Source organism: Lutra lutra, chromosome 2 (assembly GCF_902655055.1).
Source record: "Lutra lutra chromosome 2, mLutLut1.2, whole genome shotgun sequence".
Classification (NCBI taxonomy): domain Eukaryota; kingdom Metazoa; phylum Chordata; class Mammalia; order Carnivora; family Mustelidae; genus Lutra; species Lutra lutra.
Genome location: NC_062279.1, coordinates 173,861,417 through 173,878,612, shown reverse-complemented (window position 1 = coordinate 173,878,612; position 17,196 = coordinate 173,861,417). Strand labels below are relative to the sequence as shown.

The 17,196-nt window shown below is 45.8% G+C and overlaps 1 protein-coding gene across 1 annotated transcript in view; it reads right to left on the bottom strand.

The window, feature by feature from the left end:
• Positions 1-17,196, bottom strand: part of KLF3 (KLF transcription factor 3) — a 36,110-nt gene that overhangs the window by 13,064 nt on the left and 5,850 nt on the right. Inside the window, exon 2 of the mRNA XM_047719097.1 lies at positions 7,806-7,901. Coding sequence (XP_047575053.1) covers positions 7,806-7,862 — 57 coding nt within the window. The 5' untranslated portion in view covers positions 7,863-7,901. The remainder of the gene's footprint in view (positions 1-7,805; positions 7,902-17,196) is intronic.

The following is a 17,196-nucleotide window of genomic DNA, read 5'->3' as shown; positions in this document are numbered from 1 at the left end:
GGGCCTTGGTTGGTGGGAGTCGGTGTTGGGGTTCATCAACAGCCAGCCAAGCCAACGAACCCCCACCCCACAGCTTTGCTGACATGGCTCCTCAGTCTGCAGGAAATGCTGTCACTCCCCTCCAGAGGAGGACGTCTGTCCTTCTCACCATACGCTGGTGTAGAATACAGAGAACCAAGGCTGCAGGGCAGTAGGTTTGGGGGGTGGCTTCAGCGGCTGACCAACCCCTGCCGAGGGTCACCCGGCCAACAGTCCTGGTTTGCCCCTGACGGTCTGGTTTTAGCACTTTTAAAAGCCCTACGTCCTAGGAGATGCCTCAGTCTCCCGCAACCAGGTCAGTATCCCACCCACCTCCACACCCCGAAGCCCACCCACGTGCAATTACGTCCTTGACCCCTGCTTGTTCTATGGTCTTAGTCACAGTTTGAATGAAACCATAGAAGGTGACTTGATGTCCAAGTTTGCGCATGATACAAAACTGTGACACAGCCAATGGGACTCCGGTTAAGGACACAAGGTGCTTGAAGCGACTTGCACACTGACCCAGGCCCGGTGCTTCCTCCAAACCTAAGAGGTGACAACTGACCTACTTTATCTCTATTCTATTCTATTTATTTATTTTAAAGATTTTATTTGACAGAGAGTGAGCCGGACAAGCAGGGGAGAGGGAGAAGCAGGCTCCTACGGAGCAGGGAGCCGACTTGGGGCTCGATCCCAGAATCCTGCGATCATGACCTGAGCCGAAGGCAGACACCCAAACAGCTGAGCCTCCCTTTAAAATACCTTCCTCTCTTGTACTATCAGAATAATGGACTACTACCAGTTTTAAATACAAACCAATCATAATCACTACACACTATGGGTATGGCCCTTGGCCCTGGAATTCACTAGAATGACTTCTATTCCTTAGTCATCATTGGGGAAAAAAAAAAAAATCTTTGCTGTAGGATGCTTTTTAAAAAATTACACTCAACAGAAGTTATTTTCTTTACTCTTAAGTATTTCAGGGAAACTGAAACGTTCAGTGATGACCATTTCAAGTCCCTGTGCAGGAAACTACTCGTATTTGAATTCTTTAGACTTGATCTTAGCCAGAAGGCCAAGAAGTGATCTATCTGAATATACTGAAAGTGGTAACATACTATTCCTCCCTTCCAGCTCTCAAATCCAATGCAGCGCTCATCCTGAGACAATACTAGCTCATAAGACAGCCAAGAAAACCCACCAATGGGGCCTTATCATTAAAGAGCTTAATGGCATGATAAACTTCTGGGTTGCCCCAGTCCCCCAGTGACCACTACTGTGAGTTATAAACGATTGTGGGACAGCGGTGGTTTTTACTGGGATTACCACGGATATCACACCCTTTCTTCTCTGGGCCTCCACTAGGTTAAACCTCCACAGGGCTAAGCACCCTGGTGTTGTTGCAAAAACTCCCTTCTCTGGGCATAGCAGGACTAAGATCAGGGAGTATCTGGGCGGTGTGGGACCAGGCAGTATTTATCTTCATCTGCTTTTGAAGTCACTTTCTCATTGTTAAGATTGTGTGTTTTGTTATTTTTTTTAAGATTTTATTTATTTATTTGACAGATCACAAGTAGGCAGAGAGGCAGGCAGAGAGAGAGATGGGGAAGCAGGCTCCCCGCTGAGCAGAGAGCCCGATGCAGGGCTCAATCCCAGGACCTTGGGATCATGACCTGAGCCTAAGGCAGAGACTTAACCCACTGAGCCACCCAGGCGCCCCTGTTTTGTTCTTTTGTCCTTTCTTTATCCCTGTCAATGCCCATCATCTCCTAGAACTGTCATTTCTGTAGTAGGTACACACATCTCTGGGGGCACCAAAGATACTTCTAGATAGTACACAAAAAATACACAGTGCTTTAAAATAGTTACGTGTTTATTTAAATTGCATAAGAAAAAACTTTTTTGTACAGTAGTGATACATCCTCTTCAAAATAAATTTATTATGTTAATAAAAGCATGTCAACAAAAGAGGGCAGGAAAAATTACTAAATATTAGAATCGAAGGTGCCATGGGGATAGGGCAAAATTTGTCAAGATGACTGAAAACCCACATTCTAAATTTTAAATAATTTAAAATTGTAACTGGATTCAGTAAGCTATGTTGGGAGCTTTATCCACACTGTGGTACCAGAAGTCCCTTCTCTTTCTAGACCAGCAGGAGCACTGTAATGGGTCTGATCCCCCCAATCAGGGCTTCTCGAACCTCGCTCTGCATGAATGCACCTGACCCATCTTGTCAAAATACAGATTCTGAGTTTCTGGGGAGCAGCCCTACGGGCACAGACCCTTTTTGAACAGCATGGCTCTAAATGACAAAGAGATACAGAGTAGAATAAAAATACCAATTTTTAGTATTAAAATTTGGTAAGCCATTCAGAAACAATTTAAAGGTGGGAGAAGAATTTTTCACTAATAATACTGTTTAAAAAACAAGGACATGAAGGATATAAATAAGGAAATACAAAATATATAAATGGTGATTTATAAAAGATTTAATTTATTTGAGAGAGACAGAGCCCGTGTGCACAGGGGAGGGGGAGCAGTGTGAGGTAGGACTGTGGGCAGAAGGGGAGGGAGAGGGAGACAATCTCTAAGACACTCCATGCTGAGCAGGGAACCTGATGAGTAAGAGGACGGATGCTTAACTGACTGAGCCACTCAAGCGCCCCCTATAAATTGTTCTTTGGGAAAACAGCTTTGAGTTATATATCAAGAATCAGAGGAAAAGACTATTTTTACCTTTCTTTAGAACCAGGTACATGTAAGTAGACCACAGGGTGAGAGGCCCAAAACATACAGCTATATTAATACTATATAAATACATTTACATTTAAATATTAAACACATAAAGTTATGAGGCAGTGATTTGCTTAAAAAAAAAAATTCCTAGTATGTACAACAAAGGTTTGAAGAAATCATTAAATACAGGGGTAGAAAGATTTCTCCTAGTTCTAAAGGTTAACTCACTTCATAGGATTCTCAAAAGGGCAAAAGTCATGGTACTAGAAACAGAAAGTTAGGAAATGGGAGGTAGCATTTTTTTCTACTCACCAAAATGTACTCCTTTATTTTCAGCCCTATTCTTCAAAGACCTCCCTATGACCTAGATTTTAATGCCTAGTTATTGGCAGCTAAATAGAAAGCAGAATGAGGACACACTTTTACTGCTATCTCTGCTGGATTTTTCTAACTGTGGGGTGAATTTAAGGAAAAGTAGGAATTTAGAACCTGGGAGATTTGCAAATTTAATCATCATCTCGGGTTTCTCGAGCCATAAAGAAAGAGAAAGCCACACATCAAGCCAAGTTTCATAAACATGCACATTCCTGCTGACTCTGCTCCCCAGTGGCTGCCCTGCGCTCCCCTGCCCCCCCATCCCCTGGCCGACCTGCAGTATATGCAAGGCTACAGGGCTAAAAGTAGGGAGACACGTTCGGACACACAACAGAGTACACAATTAACTCTTTCCAGTCTGACCGCCTTGTAAAAGGATGAAGAAACGCGGCTCCTCACACCATCTCACCAGAAAACCCCACAGCAGTGGTTACCAGAACCTTCTGTGAGATGCATCTGCTTCCACTGTCTGGGTGGAGCACACGAGCTACTACATCAGCCAGCAACCGTGCGGAAATCCACAGGACAGGGTTCGCTCCAGGGTGTGTGCCTTCTGTGGACACCACGGTAATAGGAGCCTCGTCTCTGTTCCAGACCTTTCCTATCTCCTAGCAAAGCAGTGCAAACAGGCGCTGGAGGAGCCCCAAATCCAAACCAGACTCAAGTGTTGATGAAGCAGCCAGCACTCCTCTGGCCCCCGATGGCCACCCAGCCCCGCTGTGCACAGCGCTCACTCGGGGAGGCCTTCTATCCTGGAACAGAGCAGCCTGAAGACAGACTCCAGCAAGGGTCTCTCCAATCTTTCAGCCCTCACTGGGGGTGGGAATGGGCTGTTAACTTTCCAGAAAGTTCTCTCCCGTTGTGACAGACATCTATGTCACATTTATTTGCAGACTGCCTCCTCTTACCAGAACGGGAGATGAGGGTCTGGCTTTCATCGATAAACACGGGATGAACGAGTGAAGTGAATCAGTGCATAGTGAGTGGGTTTTTACCACTGTCCAGACTAAAGATAGCACTCATTCTTTGGATTCTTGAAAACCAGGAGGATTTTAATTGTGACAGGGAAGAAGGCACCATGTTTGGATGATTTTCCAAAGCTACCACTTTGTACTTAAGTGAACATTTTTTTAAAAGATTTTATTTATTTATTTGTGAGAGAGAGAGCACGCGTGAGCACAAGCAGGGTGAGTGGTAGGCAGAGCATGAAGCAGGCACCCCACGTGGGACTCGATCCCAGGACCCTGAGATCTCGACCTGAGCTGCAGGCAGGGGCCCAACCGACTGAGCCACCCATGCATCCTTTAAGTGAGCATTTCAATCGTTTGTTTTATTGGGAAGAGTTTTGGTGAGTTTTCCATCACCAGACAGCTGAAGCGGATGGGGTGATTGCACGAAACACAGGCAGTAGGGTCTCTAATTCACTGCTCTTTAATATGAAAAAAAGAGTGAGCATCCGTGACAGGGCCAAGGCAAGTCAAAGGAATCTTCATACCAAGGGTGGGGTTCCCAGTGCAGGAAGGCGTGGTGTGTTTATAAACACACACTCTGGAAACAGCCGATGTCATACCCTTCTATGCAAACAAAAGTAGAAAGCGCTCTTTCTGCCAGGCTTAGAAGAGTCATGAAAGTTTCTGTGAGAACAGAACAGAGGTCCTACTGATTTTAAGTACTTCTCAACCTGTAAGGAGTCTGTTAGAAGGTAATTTTCATTACAAGAAAAGGGTGAGGGGGAGAATACACCTTTTTCCCCCCAAAAGTTATCTTTCCTTAGGAATAAAGTAAGACTACTTTGAAAAACTTTGGTTTCTTTCTCACTTCCTGAATTCAATTCCTTAATCTCCAGCTTTCTTTGACCATATACTGGTGAAAGTCACTCTTCACATGTGCATTTTGTATTCACAGGCTGTTTCTTCGCATACATATGATCATCTCCAATTTAACAGAAAGGAAAGAGGCTCAGGGAGCCATGGGTGGTTTGCCAACATCACACTGATAGGAGGTGGCAGAGATCCACACCCAGGGGAGGGGGCCGTGGTCTACTCTGCCCCACGTTCTTGCACATTTTCCTAGGGTGGTTCAAAGCCATCCTGTTTGCCTCAAAGCTCAAGGTTTAAGCAGGGGAGGGTACCGAAGGCTTGCATTTCCCTAAGCGAGAAAGGACACTTCCTTATTTTCTCTAAACTACAGCAAAATACCAAGTAAGTAACCAACCTTTAGGTCAAGGGTGGTATTAAAAAAAAAAAAAAAGGAATAAAGCAATAATAAATTAGGTTTAGCACACTCCACCTAGGGAGGCAGGAAAGATAAAATCTGAATATTCAAGAGTGGAAAACAAAGGCTTTTTATTTAGTTTTGTTAAGTAAAATAAATTACACCCCCCCCCCCAAATGTTTCAGTTAACTCAGGTTTTGCTGAATTAAGAGAAAGACATTTCCTTGTGGGGACTGATCCTAACTTTTGGTGAAATGATCTAATTAAAATTTCTAAGCGTTAGCTGAAATTGAGAACTGGAGTATGAAAGAGAAAAAGACCATTAATTGCAAAGACACTTCTGTATGTTTTAACTTCATGTATTTATTTAAGTTAACAGCATTGTAAGTATAAATGTTACTTCAAATTCATTTCACTTCCTTTTTTTTTTTTTTTCACTCAAGTGCATTTGCTTGCTCTTAAATTATATCTTACCAACTTGGCAATGCTGATCTTCATTTGAGCTTTAAATTGGCTCTTCAGCCGTATTTTCATGCTTGATTAAAGGCATTGGAAGTATACTGAATATTAAAATGCATCAAAGATGGTTCTGCATCATTTATAAAATTAATCATATTCTCCAGTACTAAAAACCTATTCATATTTCAAGGATATCATTAATAGGGAAATTTTATACCTCAATTTTCCTCCAATGTGATCACGCAATAGTTTGGGGTAAGGGGCTGATGAATACGGTAAAAGGACCAAGTAACATCAGAAGTCAATTCAGTTTTTTGATTAATGAAGTTCTTATTGCTCAGTGACTGCGTGTTCAGACACTTGCTTATCCAGTTATCACATCAGAATGTAAATGTTATTTCCTTAAAGCCACTCAGACCTCACTTTTCACTGTCCACAGCAGTAAACACTTCACGGGCTCAGTCCTACCCATGGCAACTCAGCTCCAAGGGCCTCCGAGTGACCCCTGTGTCTTGTATAAACATTTTTGGCAGGAGCCTCGGCGGCCGATGCATAAGGATGATCTAATTTTGCAAGCGTGTCATTACCAACCTTCGGATACACAACTCGGGCCAAGTTTTCCCCCTTGTGACTATTTTCCAAGCCCGTGGAAGAAAAGAGCAAGACGGAGTGGGAGCCTTGCCTTGTTATTTCCTATTGGCCCAACCAATGGCTGGGAGTCCAAACCACTCCCTGCCTGTAAGTCCCCCGCCCCCTTTCGGTTACCACCCGTTACCACCCCGTCCCACTTCCACGGCACCAGTGCTGGACCTCGACAAGCCCCTGTCTCACACCCAGCCGCCTGTGGCCCAGAAGCATCTCGGGGGGCTGGCTTCACACACTGGTGCTGAGAAAGACAAGCAGACTCCCTCCCAGCCAGACTCCTCCAAGCGCAAAGGAATCCCCCGCCCTCAAGGCCATGTTCTCTTTCACTACCTTCTCCTCAACCATCTCACCCCGGGAACAGCTCAGGATAGCTGCTGTCATCGGTTTTTTAAGCAAATCTTTTTATTCTGAATACATTTTTAGATGCAGGACTTGAGGGCTTCCCCCCAACCCCACCCCGTTTCCTTTTTTATTTCATCAGCTCCATGAAGGAGATGCTGAACACTACAGAAGACGAAATGGAATGCTTTTTTCTTCCAGTATTAAAAAGAAAAAGACATTCACAAACATTTTTAAGAAACTCTTCTACTGGGCCCCTGGGTGGCTCAGTCAGTTAAGCCTCTGCCTTCGGCTCAGGTCATGATCCAAGGGTCCTGGGATGGAGTCCCACACTGGGCTCCCTGCTCAGCAGATGGCCTGCTTCTCCCTCCCCTGCTCTCCCTCTCTCTGTGTCAAATAAATAAATAAAATCTTAAAAAAGAAAAGAAAAAAAGAAACTCTTTTATTATGATCGGGGTGGTGATCCTGAGTAAAAAAACACCTCACAGGATTACTGTCTTGGTGCAGATTTCTTATAAAAGTACATCCGAAAACTGCTTCCTAACCATGATAAACATTGCATACAGGGATTTTTTTTTTTTTTTAAATGTTCCTGGGGGCAGCTGGCGGGGGCGGGACGGGGGTTGGAAGTCCCCAGATGCACATTAATTTTTAAAAATCAGTCTGGCCAGACCTTTTTCTTGGCCCAAACCAATAATCCTGAGAGCTCAAACTAAAAAGCTAGTAACAGGAGTTTTTGTAAACCTCCTTCCAGCCATGGCCAGATTCACCTATGACCCAAGTTCTGTGCTGATCCAATCTTGGGGGCATGGGGTAATGGACCCCACTGATTAAAGGACGCACACTGCTAAAAAAGTGTTCACCCCACTCACTGACCAAGGCTTTGAGAAAAGTCTGTTCACCAAATGCCTATCCAGTGATGAGTAACTTGAAGGAGTAACACAACACACAGTCATGCTATTGGCACTAGGAATAAAAGAGAAGATGTGGCTCAATTTTGGAAAACTTACCACCGACACGGGGTCCATGGCCTCTTGCTTGACAGGGACTGGGTCAAACATGAGCATTCTTTTAGTTCAGCTTTCTAGGGTGCTCTGGTGTTTGGCCTAGAAAACAAAACAAGCCGTCCAAATAAATCTCAAGGTTACTTTAAATATAAACTAGTAAAAAGAAAATGTAACAGTCCTCAAACCCCTTCTCAGCTCCTTCCTCTCCCCTGGCCCCAAATGGCTGGAATTTATTTTCCTTACCTATGAAAGATGCCATCTGATAGAATTAAAACCAGATTCCACGGTCCTAAGTCAATGAGAGCCAACTGGCATTTCTAACTCAAATACATAAACCCTGACATTTCTGGAACAATATGTACAAAGCCCCCTCTGGGCAGCCAAGCTGGCTTAAGATCGCTGTGCAATTCACCAGAAGTTCACATGATATATGAGTGTTAAACGTTTTTCCTTATGTTCATTACAGAAAAAATCAAGAAAAAACAAACAGGCAAAAAGAAAACCTAGAACCAACCACCGTTCCCATCTTCAGTTTTTATCCTTCCAAACTCTTTTAAAATGGATTATAGCACACCCATAATTTCACTTGACAACTGATTGTGAAAGTGTTTCTTTTTCAGCAAGTATGGTTCCCTACTATTGAATTCAGTGTGCCACTGTGCCAAAAGTTTGCTTCAAGTTTTCAGTTTACTTCAAGTTTCCCTTTTCACTGGGCACCGAGGTTGCTTCTAAATTTTCACCATTATGGATGGCAGTGAATCTCTCTGTACTTAGGTCCTCCTGGATATCCGTAATTCATCGTTAGGGTAAATCTTATGTAGGGGAATTCTTGGGTGAGAAGCACTGTACATTTTCCAAAGCAGCTGAGGTATCATCCAGCGAAAATACTATTTCCATGAACAAAATAGAACCCCTCCTCAACACGTCCACCTGCCCTGTGTATTACCATTTATTAAAAAAACAAAACAAGGGGCGCCTGGGTGGCTCAGTGGGTTAAGCCGCTGCCTTCGGCTCAGGTCATGATCTTAGGGTCCTGGGATCGAGTCCCACATCGGGCTCTCTGCTCAGCAAGAAGCCTGCTTCCCTCCCTCTCTCTCTCTGCCTGCCTCTCCGTCTACTTGTGATCTCTCTCTGTCAAATAAATAAATAAAATCTTTAAAAAAACAAAACAAAACTTTGGTTAGTTTCAAAACAGCCAACTATTTTTATTCTAAATTGATTTACTTATTAAAGTCGGACTTTCCCCATGTTTATTTACCATTTGCGTGTCTTCTCTAGACCCTACGCGAGGTTCTTACACCCCTCCCCAAGGCTGCCCATTGTTTTCTAAGCACTTTTTATATATGAAGACTATTAGTTTGTATTCATTCCCATTCTTCGTTAGGAAATGAGCTGATCTTCAGCCTACTGTAAAGGAAATGTCCATCTTAATCCTGTCTGGCTTTCTCTTCTTCTGTTGTTAAGGCTTGTGTTTTCCCTCCCTTTCTTTCGGTGTTCTGGACTAGCTCACTTCTGGCACTTTTCTCCATCAAGCCAACTGCTTCCCCACCAAAATACCCAGTCTGCTCAACAATCAGCTGCGTTTCATAGGCTTTGGAATCACTGCCCAGCTACTGCCCAGATCTTCAACAACAACCTGCTTCAGGCACCTACAATCCAAATTTGGCTTAAGGGTTTGGAGCTTTGGTTGAAGGCAAGGTCTTTTCTGGACCCCTCTGGTTTGGGTGGGAAAGTGAGCAAGTTCCAGACTGCATTCTACCCAGAAAAGCTGCCGAAGTCTCTGGTTCTAGGTTCCCTCCTATTTTTCAGTATGAAAACCCCCCCAGCCCGTACCTCCAGGACCACAGTCCTGCGGTTTGCTGTATCCACGCACTGTGGGTCATACACTAGGAAAGCTTCACGTACAATTACAAAAATAATACTGTCCTCCTTGCGCGTCCTTGCTCCATTGAAGAAAGACTGTTCTGGGTCTCATGACAACACGTGAGAATCGTCATTAACTCCACATAAGGCTCTGACTTCAAATTTTATTTTCCTACATCACAGTAGGTATTATAATCTGTGAACACAATTTGATACCAGGCTGCTCCAATCAATGGTGCTAATACCCTCTTATGTATGCCAGCAAAAACCAACCCCAACAGCCAGTGAAAAATGGATGATTTCAGAATGAAGGATGAAAACCCCTTTTGTGTCTTAGGATCTATTATTAACCAGTTCTCAGCCTAGCAGCTGCAGAGATGGATATGGTTCTGAGAGCTGCTGCCCAGTGCCTCCCAGCAGACTGTCAACAAAAGATGCGGAGATCTCCTGCTTGCATCAATGAGGTCAGGAAATTCAGCAGCTCTGACCCTTGGCCGGCCACCCCTCCCCCCAAGCCTTTTAAATGGAATGTAACGGCCACCCCTCCCCCAAGTCTTTTAAATTGAATTTACTCTTAGATTCATCCACTCTACTGGAGGGGGTCTTGACGCAAATCCTTCTAAATAGAAGCAGTCCTAGGTGCATCATGAAAGAGCCCCAGGCTGCAGACTCAAGTAGGCGATCTGCACGCTTGCTGTGAAATTTAAAGCAAAGCAGAACTCTTTGCCCTGTAAATAGTTTATATCCACAAATACGCATACAAATTTTGGAGATGCATACTGTATTCACAGCCCTAAATTTGTCAGTTCCAGCGTCTGGAACAACATCAAGTATTGGCCTCTGTGCTAACATACCCAGCCTTAGAGGTCAGTCCCCTCCGCCCTTTAAAAAACTCATAACCAGGGGGGCCTGGCATCTGCCTTCAGCTCAGGTCATGATCCCAGAGTCCTGGGATGGAGTCCCACATTGGGCTCCCTGCTGGGGGGTGGGGGAAGCCTGCTTCTCCCTCTGTCCGCCACTCCCCCTGCATGCACAACACTCTGGCACACTAACTCCCTCTCACTGATAAATAAAAATCTTAAAACAAAACAAAACAAAAAAACCCTCTCAGACTGAATTGTTACAAGTGACCAGCAGCGGACATCCTGCCTGAGACCTCACCTGGGGCCTGGTCACTTCCCAGCCACACCACAACATAGCTTCCGGCTGGTGTGTGCGCCACCGTACTGTACACCCTTCGCCACCAGCAAGACTGCACAGTGGAATTAGGATGGGCTCTGGTTCAAATTCTAACTCCACCACCTAGCTCATAAACCCTTTAACGACTTTTCCTAATGCCCACAGCAGGGACTACTAAATCCACTTAGAAATGAATGACACATCAACCTACTACATCTCTTCTCATTTTAAGACATTATTTAAATCACTTGCATTCTTTTAAGTTTTATCTAAATCTAAGGGCACGAGAATGCTTCACAGGACTTGAAATCGCAGAAGAAAAGTCAAGTCTAATAGGGAGCATCTGCTCCAATGACACTTGATTTATTTGTGTTAAAAAATAATTATAAAGGTATGCTTATGTGTTCAGAATGGTACCTCAAGAGTAATTCCATCACTGCGGGAGGGTTATTTCTTATTGTAGAAGTATTTCAGCTAGTAAGTGAAAAAGGAGTGGTAGAATTAGGGTATCTCCTTTCAAAACTCCTGAACAAGCCATCGCTGGACAGTCAATGACTCTGCAGAAGTCATGTATCACTACCAACAGAACCAAAGTCACTCACTGTCCTTTCTCATGGTGAACAGTACTCTGTTCCCAACCTGGTCTGCTTCTAAAACGACTGATCATACTTTCAGTGGCCGTCACTGAATTCGGAACAAGAGAATGTGAAGGGCATGCAAAGAAAACCGTCCACTCTCGGCTGTTATTAACACAGTCCTTTCTGGGAGGGGCTGGGAAGGGGGACAGCTTTACACACATCTGTGTGCCAATTTTTAAATATATTAATTCCGTAATTAAAACGTTCAATAAGAACGAGAAAAGGTAAGCTAGATAGAAACCAAATTTAGGAAGAGAATCGAACACAGTAACACAAATCAGGCATCTGTTATTTGCAGAAAAAAAAAAAAAAACCCTAAACTCTGTAACTACTGTGCCCATCTCTAAAGAGAACACTTTGCTACTGGTACTGACCTTGTCTTTGGGTTTTGGTCTAGAATCAAAGAGGGACTGCCATGTCTCCAAGGTGCCTTCCACACAAGTGAGAATTAACTTACGTACTGAAAGAATTAGAACTTAATGACTTTTGTTACATACGGGCCACTCATCCTCTGGGGACACTGCCATCCTTTGAAAAGGAATGCTCAATAAAACACAAACGCTGTCGGAAATCTATTACACGACACTGAGTGCAGTCTTAAGTGGAGCCAGCAGGTGGCGCACTACAACAGGTATTAGAGGCTAAGGACGCAAGCAGTAAATTTGAGTTTGCCAACTCAGGGTCTTTAAACCTAGTGGATTTTAAGCAAGCCTAGGAATTCTGTTAACCGTTTTATGGGGCTATCACAGAGATGAGGAGGCCCCAAATGTTTGCAAACAACTATCTTCCAATCATTAATACCTTTACATCTTAGCTGTACTGAACTTGCCAGAATAATTTTCCATAACTGGAACAAATACCTTTTCTGTGTTCTTTTAGTGGGAAGGGTGATACGACCGAGTTTTTCCTCCAAAAGGAAGACACACTTCCCTTCACTCTGACTTACACTTCTGACTTTTCAGAAGTCAAAATATGGGTCAGATTTTTTTTTTTTTTTTTTTTTGCCACAGTGCAAAAACCGTGGGATTTAGATATTTAAAAGCTTTGGTGAATCATTTACATGAAGTTTCAAAAGCAATACAGTTCCGTGTCACAATCACATTGTCCACCGTAAGGCCTACTCAACAGTCTCTTTATGAGGGTACAAACCTCCTTTGAAAAGTAGCTTGTCTTGAAGCGACAGCAAGTTTTATTATAGAAACAATCTTATAAATGACTGTCCCTTCCTCAGAACACACACACACACACACACACACACACACACACACACACACACACAGAGAATGTGTCTGAAGCGAACTTTGTGATACAGCAGGATTTGCTTCTGCCATTCTCCCTTCCTGGGCACTTTCCATCTCTCTCCTCAGATCCTCAAGGGGTCCCTGCATTATCCTTCCCCAACCCAGCCCGAATCCTCATCCTCAGACTCCAAAGGACCTGCCACCCTTGGAGTAAGCTCGGTCTCCCAGCTGACCTCAGCAAGGTGTGAGGAGAGAAACAGTAATGATGACCAAAGCAAGACACGATCTGCAAGCGCCCTCAATTTTCCCAAGGGTTTAGATGTTAACAGAGGAAGTGCACTGCCTTCCCCCACTCTTTACTCCCCAAAGGAACTGCAGGAGGAGAACAGAAAAACTTAAAAAAAAAAAAATAATAATAATAATAATAATAATCGTGTGTGTGTGTGTGTGTGTGTGTGTGTGTATTTTCTTGGGTCCAGAGAAGGACCAGGGGTAGGGCAAGCAGGCCACATCCCTGCAACCCAACTTCGTTTCAAAAGAAACACTTCTTTCTCCACTTTCTGAGCTCCAGAAGAGTCAAGTATTTCATGGCAGCTGGCCTGGCCAGAAATGCAGGGAGCCAGGCAACAGATGTGGGGGTGGGGTAGGGGCGTGGGGGAAGCATGTTTAGGCTGGGGGCTCCTGTCAGAACAGCCAGATGCCAGCCTCTAGCTGGAAGTGAGCCCCAGTTTTCCCATCACGGAAGGATTTTTCACCTTACCTTCGTCTCCTAGCGTTGGTTTGAGAGGAAAAAAATGTCACGCAGTAGTTCTAAATCTTTGCCCCCTCACAAATCAGATTAGCCGTTTTGCACAAAAATGTTTTGTAAATGGGCAAGAAGTTAATTATTTAGTTTTACGTTAAATATAAGGATCCGGCGAGCAAACAGCCCGCCCTCTCTCCTCTCTCTGCTAACAAGCCACCCAATTTTACTTTCTGCCTCCACCCATCTGCTCCACCCTGTGGAGAGCCGCCAAGGCGAGTCCAACTTGTCCAAACAGGACATGGCTTCAGATAAGACTCTGTCCACACCCTGTACTTCGGAAAAGACCCAGTGAAGCAATTGATTTTGCATGTAAATAGGGACAGGTGCAAAGGTAACCACCAGGTAAAATCCCTACACAGTTGCAGACCAGAGAGGCCCAGGGCTCAGCAGGGGTGGGGGGCGGGGAAACCCAAACCCAACCCCTTCAGGTAAACTCTCACGTTCAATGCCAGCCAGCTAGTGGCATTCCGCACTTTTTCTTTAAAGAAAAATGTTCGCAAATACAAATCCTTTCGCCTCCTAACGTTACACACTTGTTTTCCTTCTTTAGGCTCTCTGACGTTCTGGTGTTTTAGTTTTAAGGGCTACCAACCCAAGAACCCAAGATCAACTGGAAAAAAAAAAAACAAACAACAACAACAAAAACCTACGCCCATACTGTGTAATAATCCTGCTGTGTACATATCCTACAAGGCTGGCCACAGCCCTCAGGATTCTCTTCGGAGAAGCGTTATATAATCAAATCCAGAAGGGCTGCGTGAGGCCACAGGGCCTAGTCCGCCTCGGGGCTAGGGCCCTATCACTGGAGACCCGCCCAGGCTCGACCCCAAGGGGCCTCCGCCCATGGGCCCCACCCTGGAGGGAGTGGGAGGCAGGGAGGGACCGTGGAATTGGCTCCGGTCAGCAGCTAGTTCCTGGAAATTCCGGCCCGAGCAGGGATGGCTGGAACCTTAAAAATAACCAGAAAGAATCGTTAGGGTGGTGGTGGTCACTCCCCTGGCTCCTGAGGATTCTCCGAGAGAAGTTTAGACCTCACAGCGCCACCGGACCTCCGGGTATGAAACCATCAGCTAACACCGCCCCCTCCCTTCAAAAGCACACGAAAGGGAAAGAGGAAAGCATTTTGAGCCCCAGCTATGGGAGAGAATTCATTCAACATGTCCCCAACCCAAATCCTCCTTCTCCTTCCCTGCACCTACCTCATAAAGCCTGCCCCCCTCTCAGTCCCCACTTGCCTTACTTTTGGTCCTTCACCATGGAAACCTAGAGGTCATCTCTCAAGTCTTCCTCCCCAACTTTTCTTTCCATTCCTGCTACTGCCACTGGGGGCCAGGCCCTCAGTGGCCCCCCTCCCCCGACTGTGTGACTGGGTTCTGCCCTCAGCCCCCTTGGTCCCTCCAATTCATCCTGAACTCCTGGCCACTGACATGGCTCCAAGCCCTCTTCTCCTCTGTCTTGCTCAAGCTCACAAGCCTTCCTCCACAGGGATCCCCAGGGCTTGCAGAACGTGTTCAACTGCCCATGCTCCGCACCCCGTTTCCAACCGGGTGATACCCCCCCTCACCCCCAGCTCACAGGGCCCTTTGCGCTGGCTGCCCCATTCCCCCCACCCCCATGCCTTTGTTCAATTTTGGCCCTGATGCTGGGCAACCAGCGTGGAATGCCCCATCCCCTTCCGGCTTATCTAAATCCTCCTAATTCTTCAAAGACCAGCTCAAGGCCCTCTCTGCCCTGTGCAGCCTGCTGATTGCGCCTGGGCTGATCCCAGGCCACCCTTCTTACCTAGACCGCCGGCGGGGCCCTGGAGAGGGTTTGTCTCGAGACCACCAACCGGACTGGGAGCACCAGTAGGACGCAAGCGCCTTCTGTTTCCTTAGGGGAGCAGAGCAGGCCCCCTCCCAGCTCCCCCAAGGACAGCCCTGCTTACTAGATGATGTTTTCTGGCAGGCAGGAGGGGCTCCAAGAGCTCGCAGCCCATCCTAGGACCGCCGGAGTCTCTCCTTTTCCTTCTACCTCTGAAGACACTTGAAATCTTCCCTAAACAAGTAATTTGGGTGAGGAGGCCTAACCTGAAACTTGTTAAACTAAACTTCCTTAAAAAAAAGTTACTGCTCCTAACCTTAACCTTGCCTGTTAAGGGTCCTCCAGAGACCTTGTGAGTATCATCCTCCAAGAATTTTGTATTAGCTACCCAGAGATCTTCTGAACAAATCTAGTGTCAAGCTCTCACCCTGTTTTAAAACCTAGGAGGAGGGGGGGGGCAGAATAAAAGAGCGAAAGAGGAGGAAGTTTTGCATGAGAAAAGAGTGTGCGACTATAGGTATTCTTGTTGTAAGGACACGTCTACTGACCAAGGAAAGAAAGGGGCTAAGTGATGTCACAGGTTTTCTGCTGATTGTCACCACCTTCATGACCCAGGTGCTGTTCTTCACGTGGACCTGAATGCCTATCAGGTGCGTGGACACTACTTTCCTATTACTTAGGAGAACTATGTAACAGAGAGGTAAAGCAATCTGCCCAAGATCACACAGCTAGCTGCTCAGCTGGACAGCCGGGTTTTTGAACCTGAAGTAGGAGGACTTCGAAACTGGTGGACCCGGCGCCCTCCTCTACTCCCTTCCCAGCCAGAGGACAACATTACACCACAAGTGGCCATAGTGGGCGGACGCTTCTGCAAACACATCTGTCCACAGGGGACGCGGAAGGCAGGGACACAGTATTTACAGTGGCGGCAACTTCACCTCCTCCCAACTGGCCCCCGCTGCCTACCCTGTCTCTGGGTGTGCAGGCTTGGACGCGAGATCAAAAGACACATTCTGAAGGCCCCAAATTAGGCTATTATTCTTCCCAGCCAATGCACCTGTGACTGGTCCATAAAACTGCTCAGAAAAAGCCTGGCAGCTCTAACCAAGTCAATACGGAAATCCTCCTAGTAACTGTATGAAGGTGGAAGGGTCAGGTCCTCATCCCCATTTTAGAAATGAGGAAATGGAGGAACAGAGGTGAAATGACTTGCCCAAATTCACAGGGCTGGTTGGAGCTGCGGCCAAGAACAGAAACGTGTCTCCCCGCGGACCCAGGGCTCGCGCTCTGCTTGGTCGGTGGTGTGGCCAAGTCCTCTCAAACTGGGATCAGTCCCCGGGTACAGAGGGGATAGGACGGGTACCGTGCCTGGCAGTGCCCTGGGGAGGTTCCAGAGGGTCATTAAGATTTCCAAATGCCTTTTCAGGTTGATCACCCGGGACCTACTCCATCCTGGGGCCTAACTAGTAATAATGACTGCACGTAATTTGAGATTAGCTCTAATGAGTAGGTGCTCAATAAATACTTGGGAGATGAATAAATGATTGGACGTCAAACTACCCTTCTTACACGTGAGGATAAAAAGCAGGGCAAGGGCCTCACAAGGATTGTGCAGCAGGTGTCACACAAGGAAACCCTGCCCAGAGGCCGGTGAAGCTAGCCTGAGAACCATCTTCTAAAACCTAAAACGCAAAGGAAGTGTGAACACTTTGGGAGGCTCAGGAGAGAAAAACTCCCTTGTTCGGAGGACGGAGCGGAACAGGAACTTGAACTTGCTAAGGAAAGTAGTTTTGGGGCACAAAGCTCTGGAAGGTATCAGGGTATAAAAGCGCAAGAAGAGATAAAGGAGTGGATTTCAGTGATTG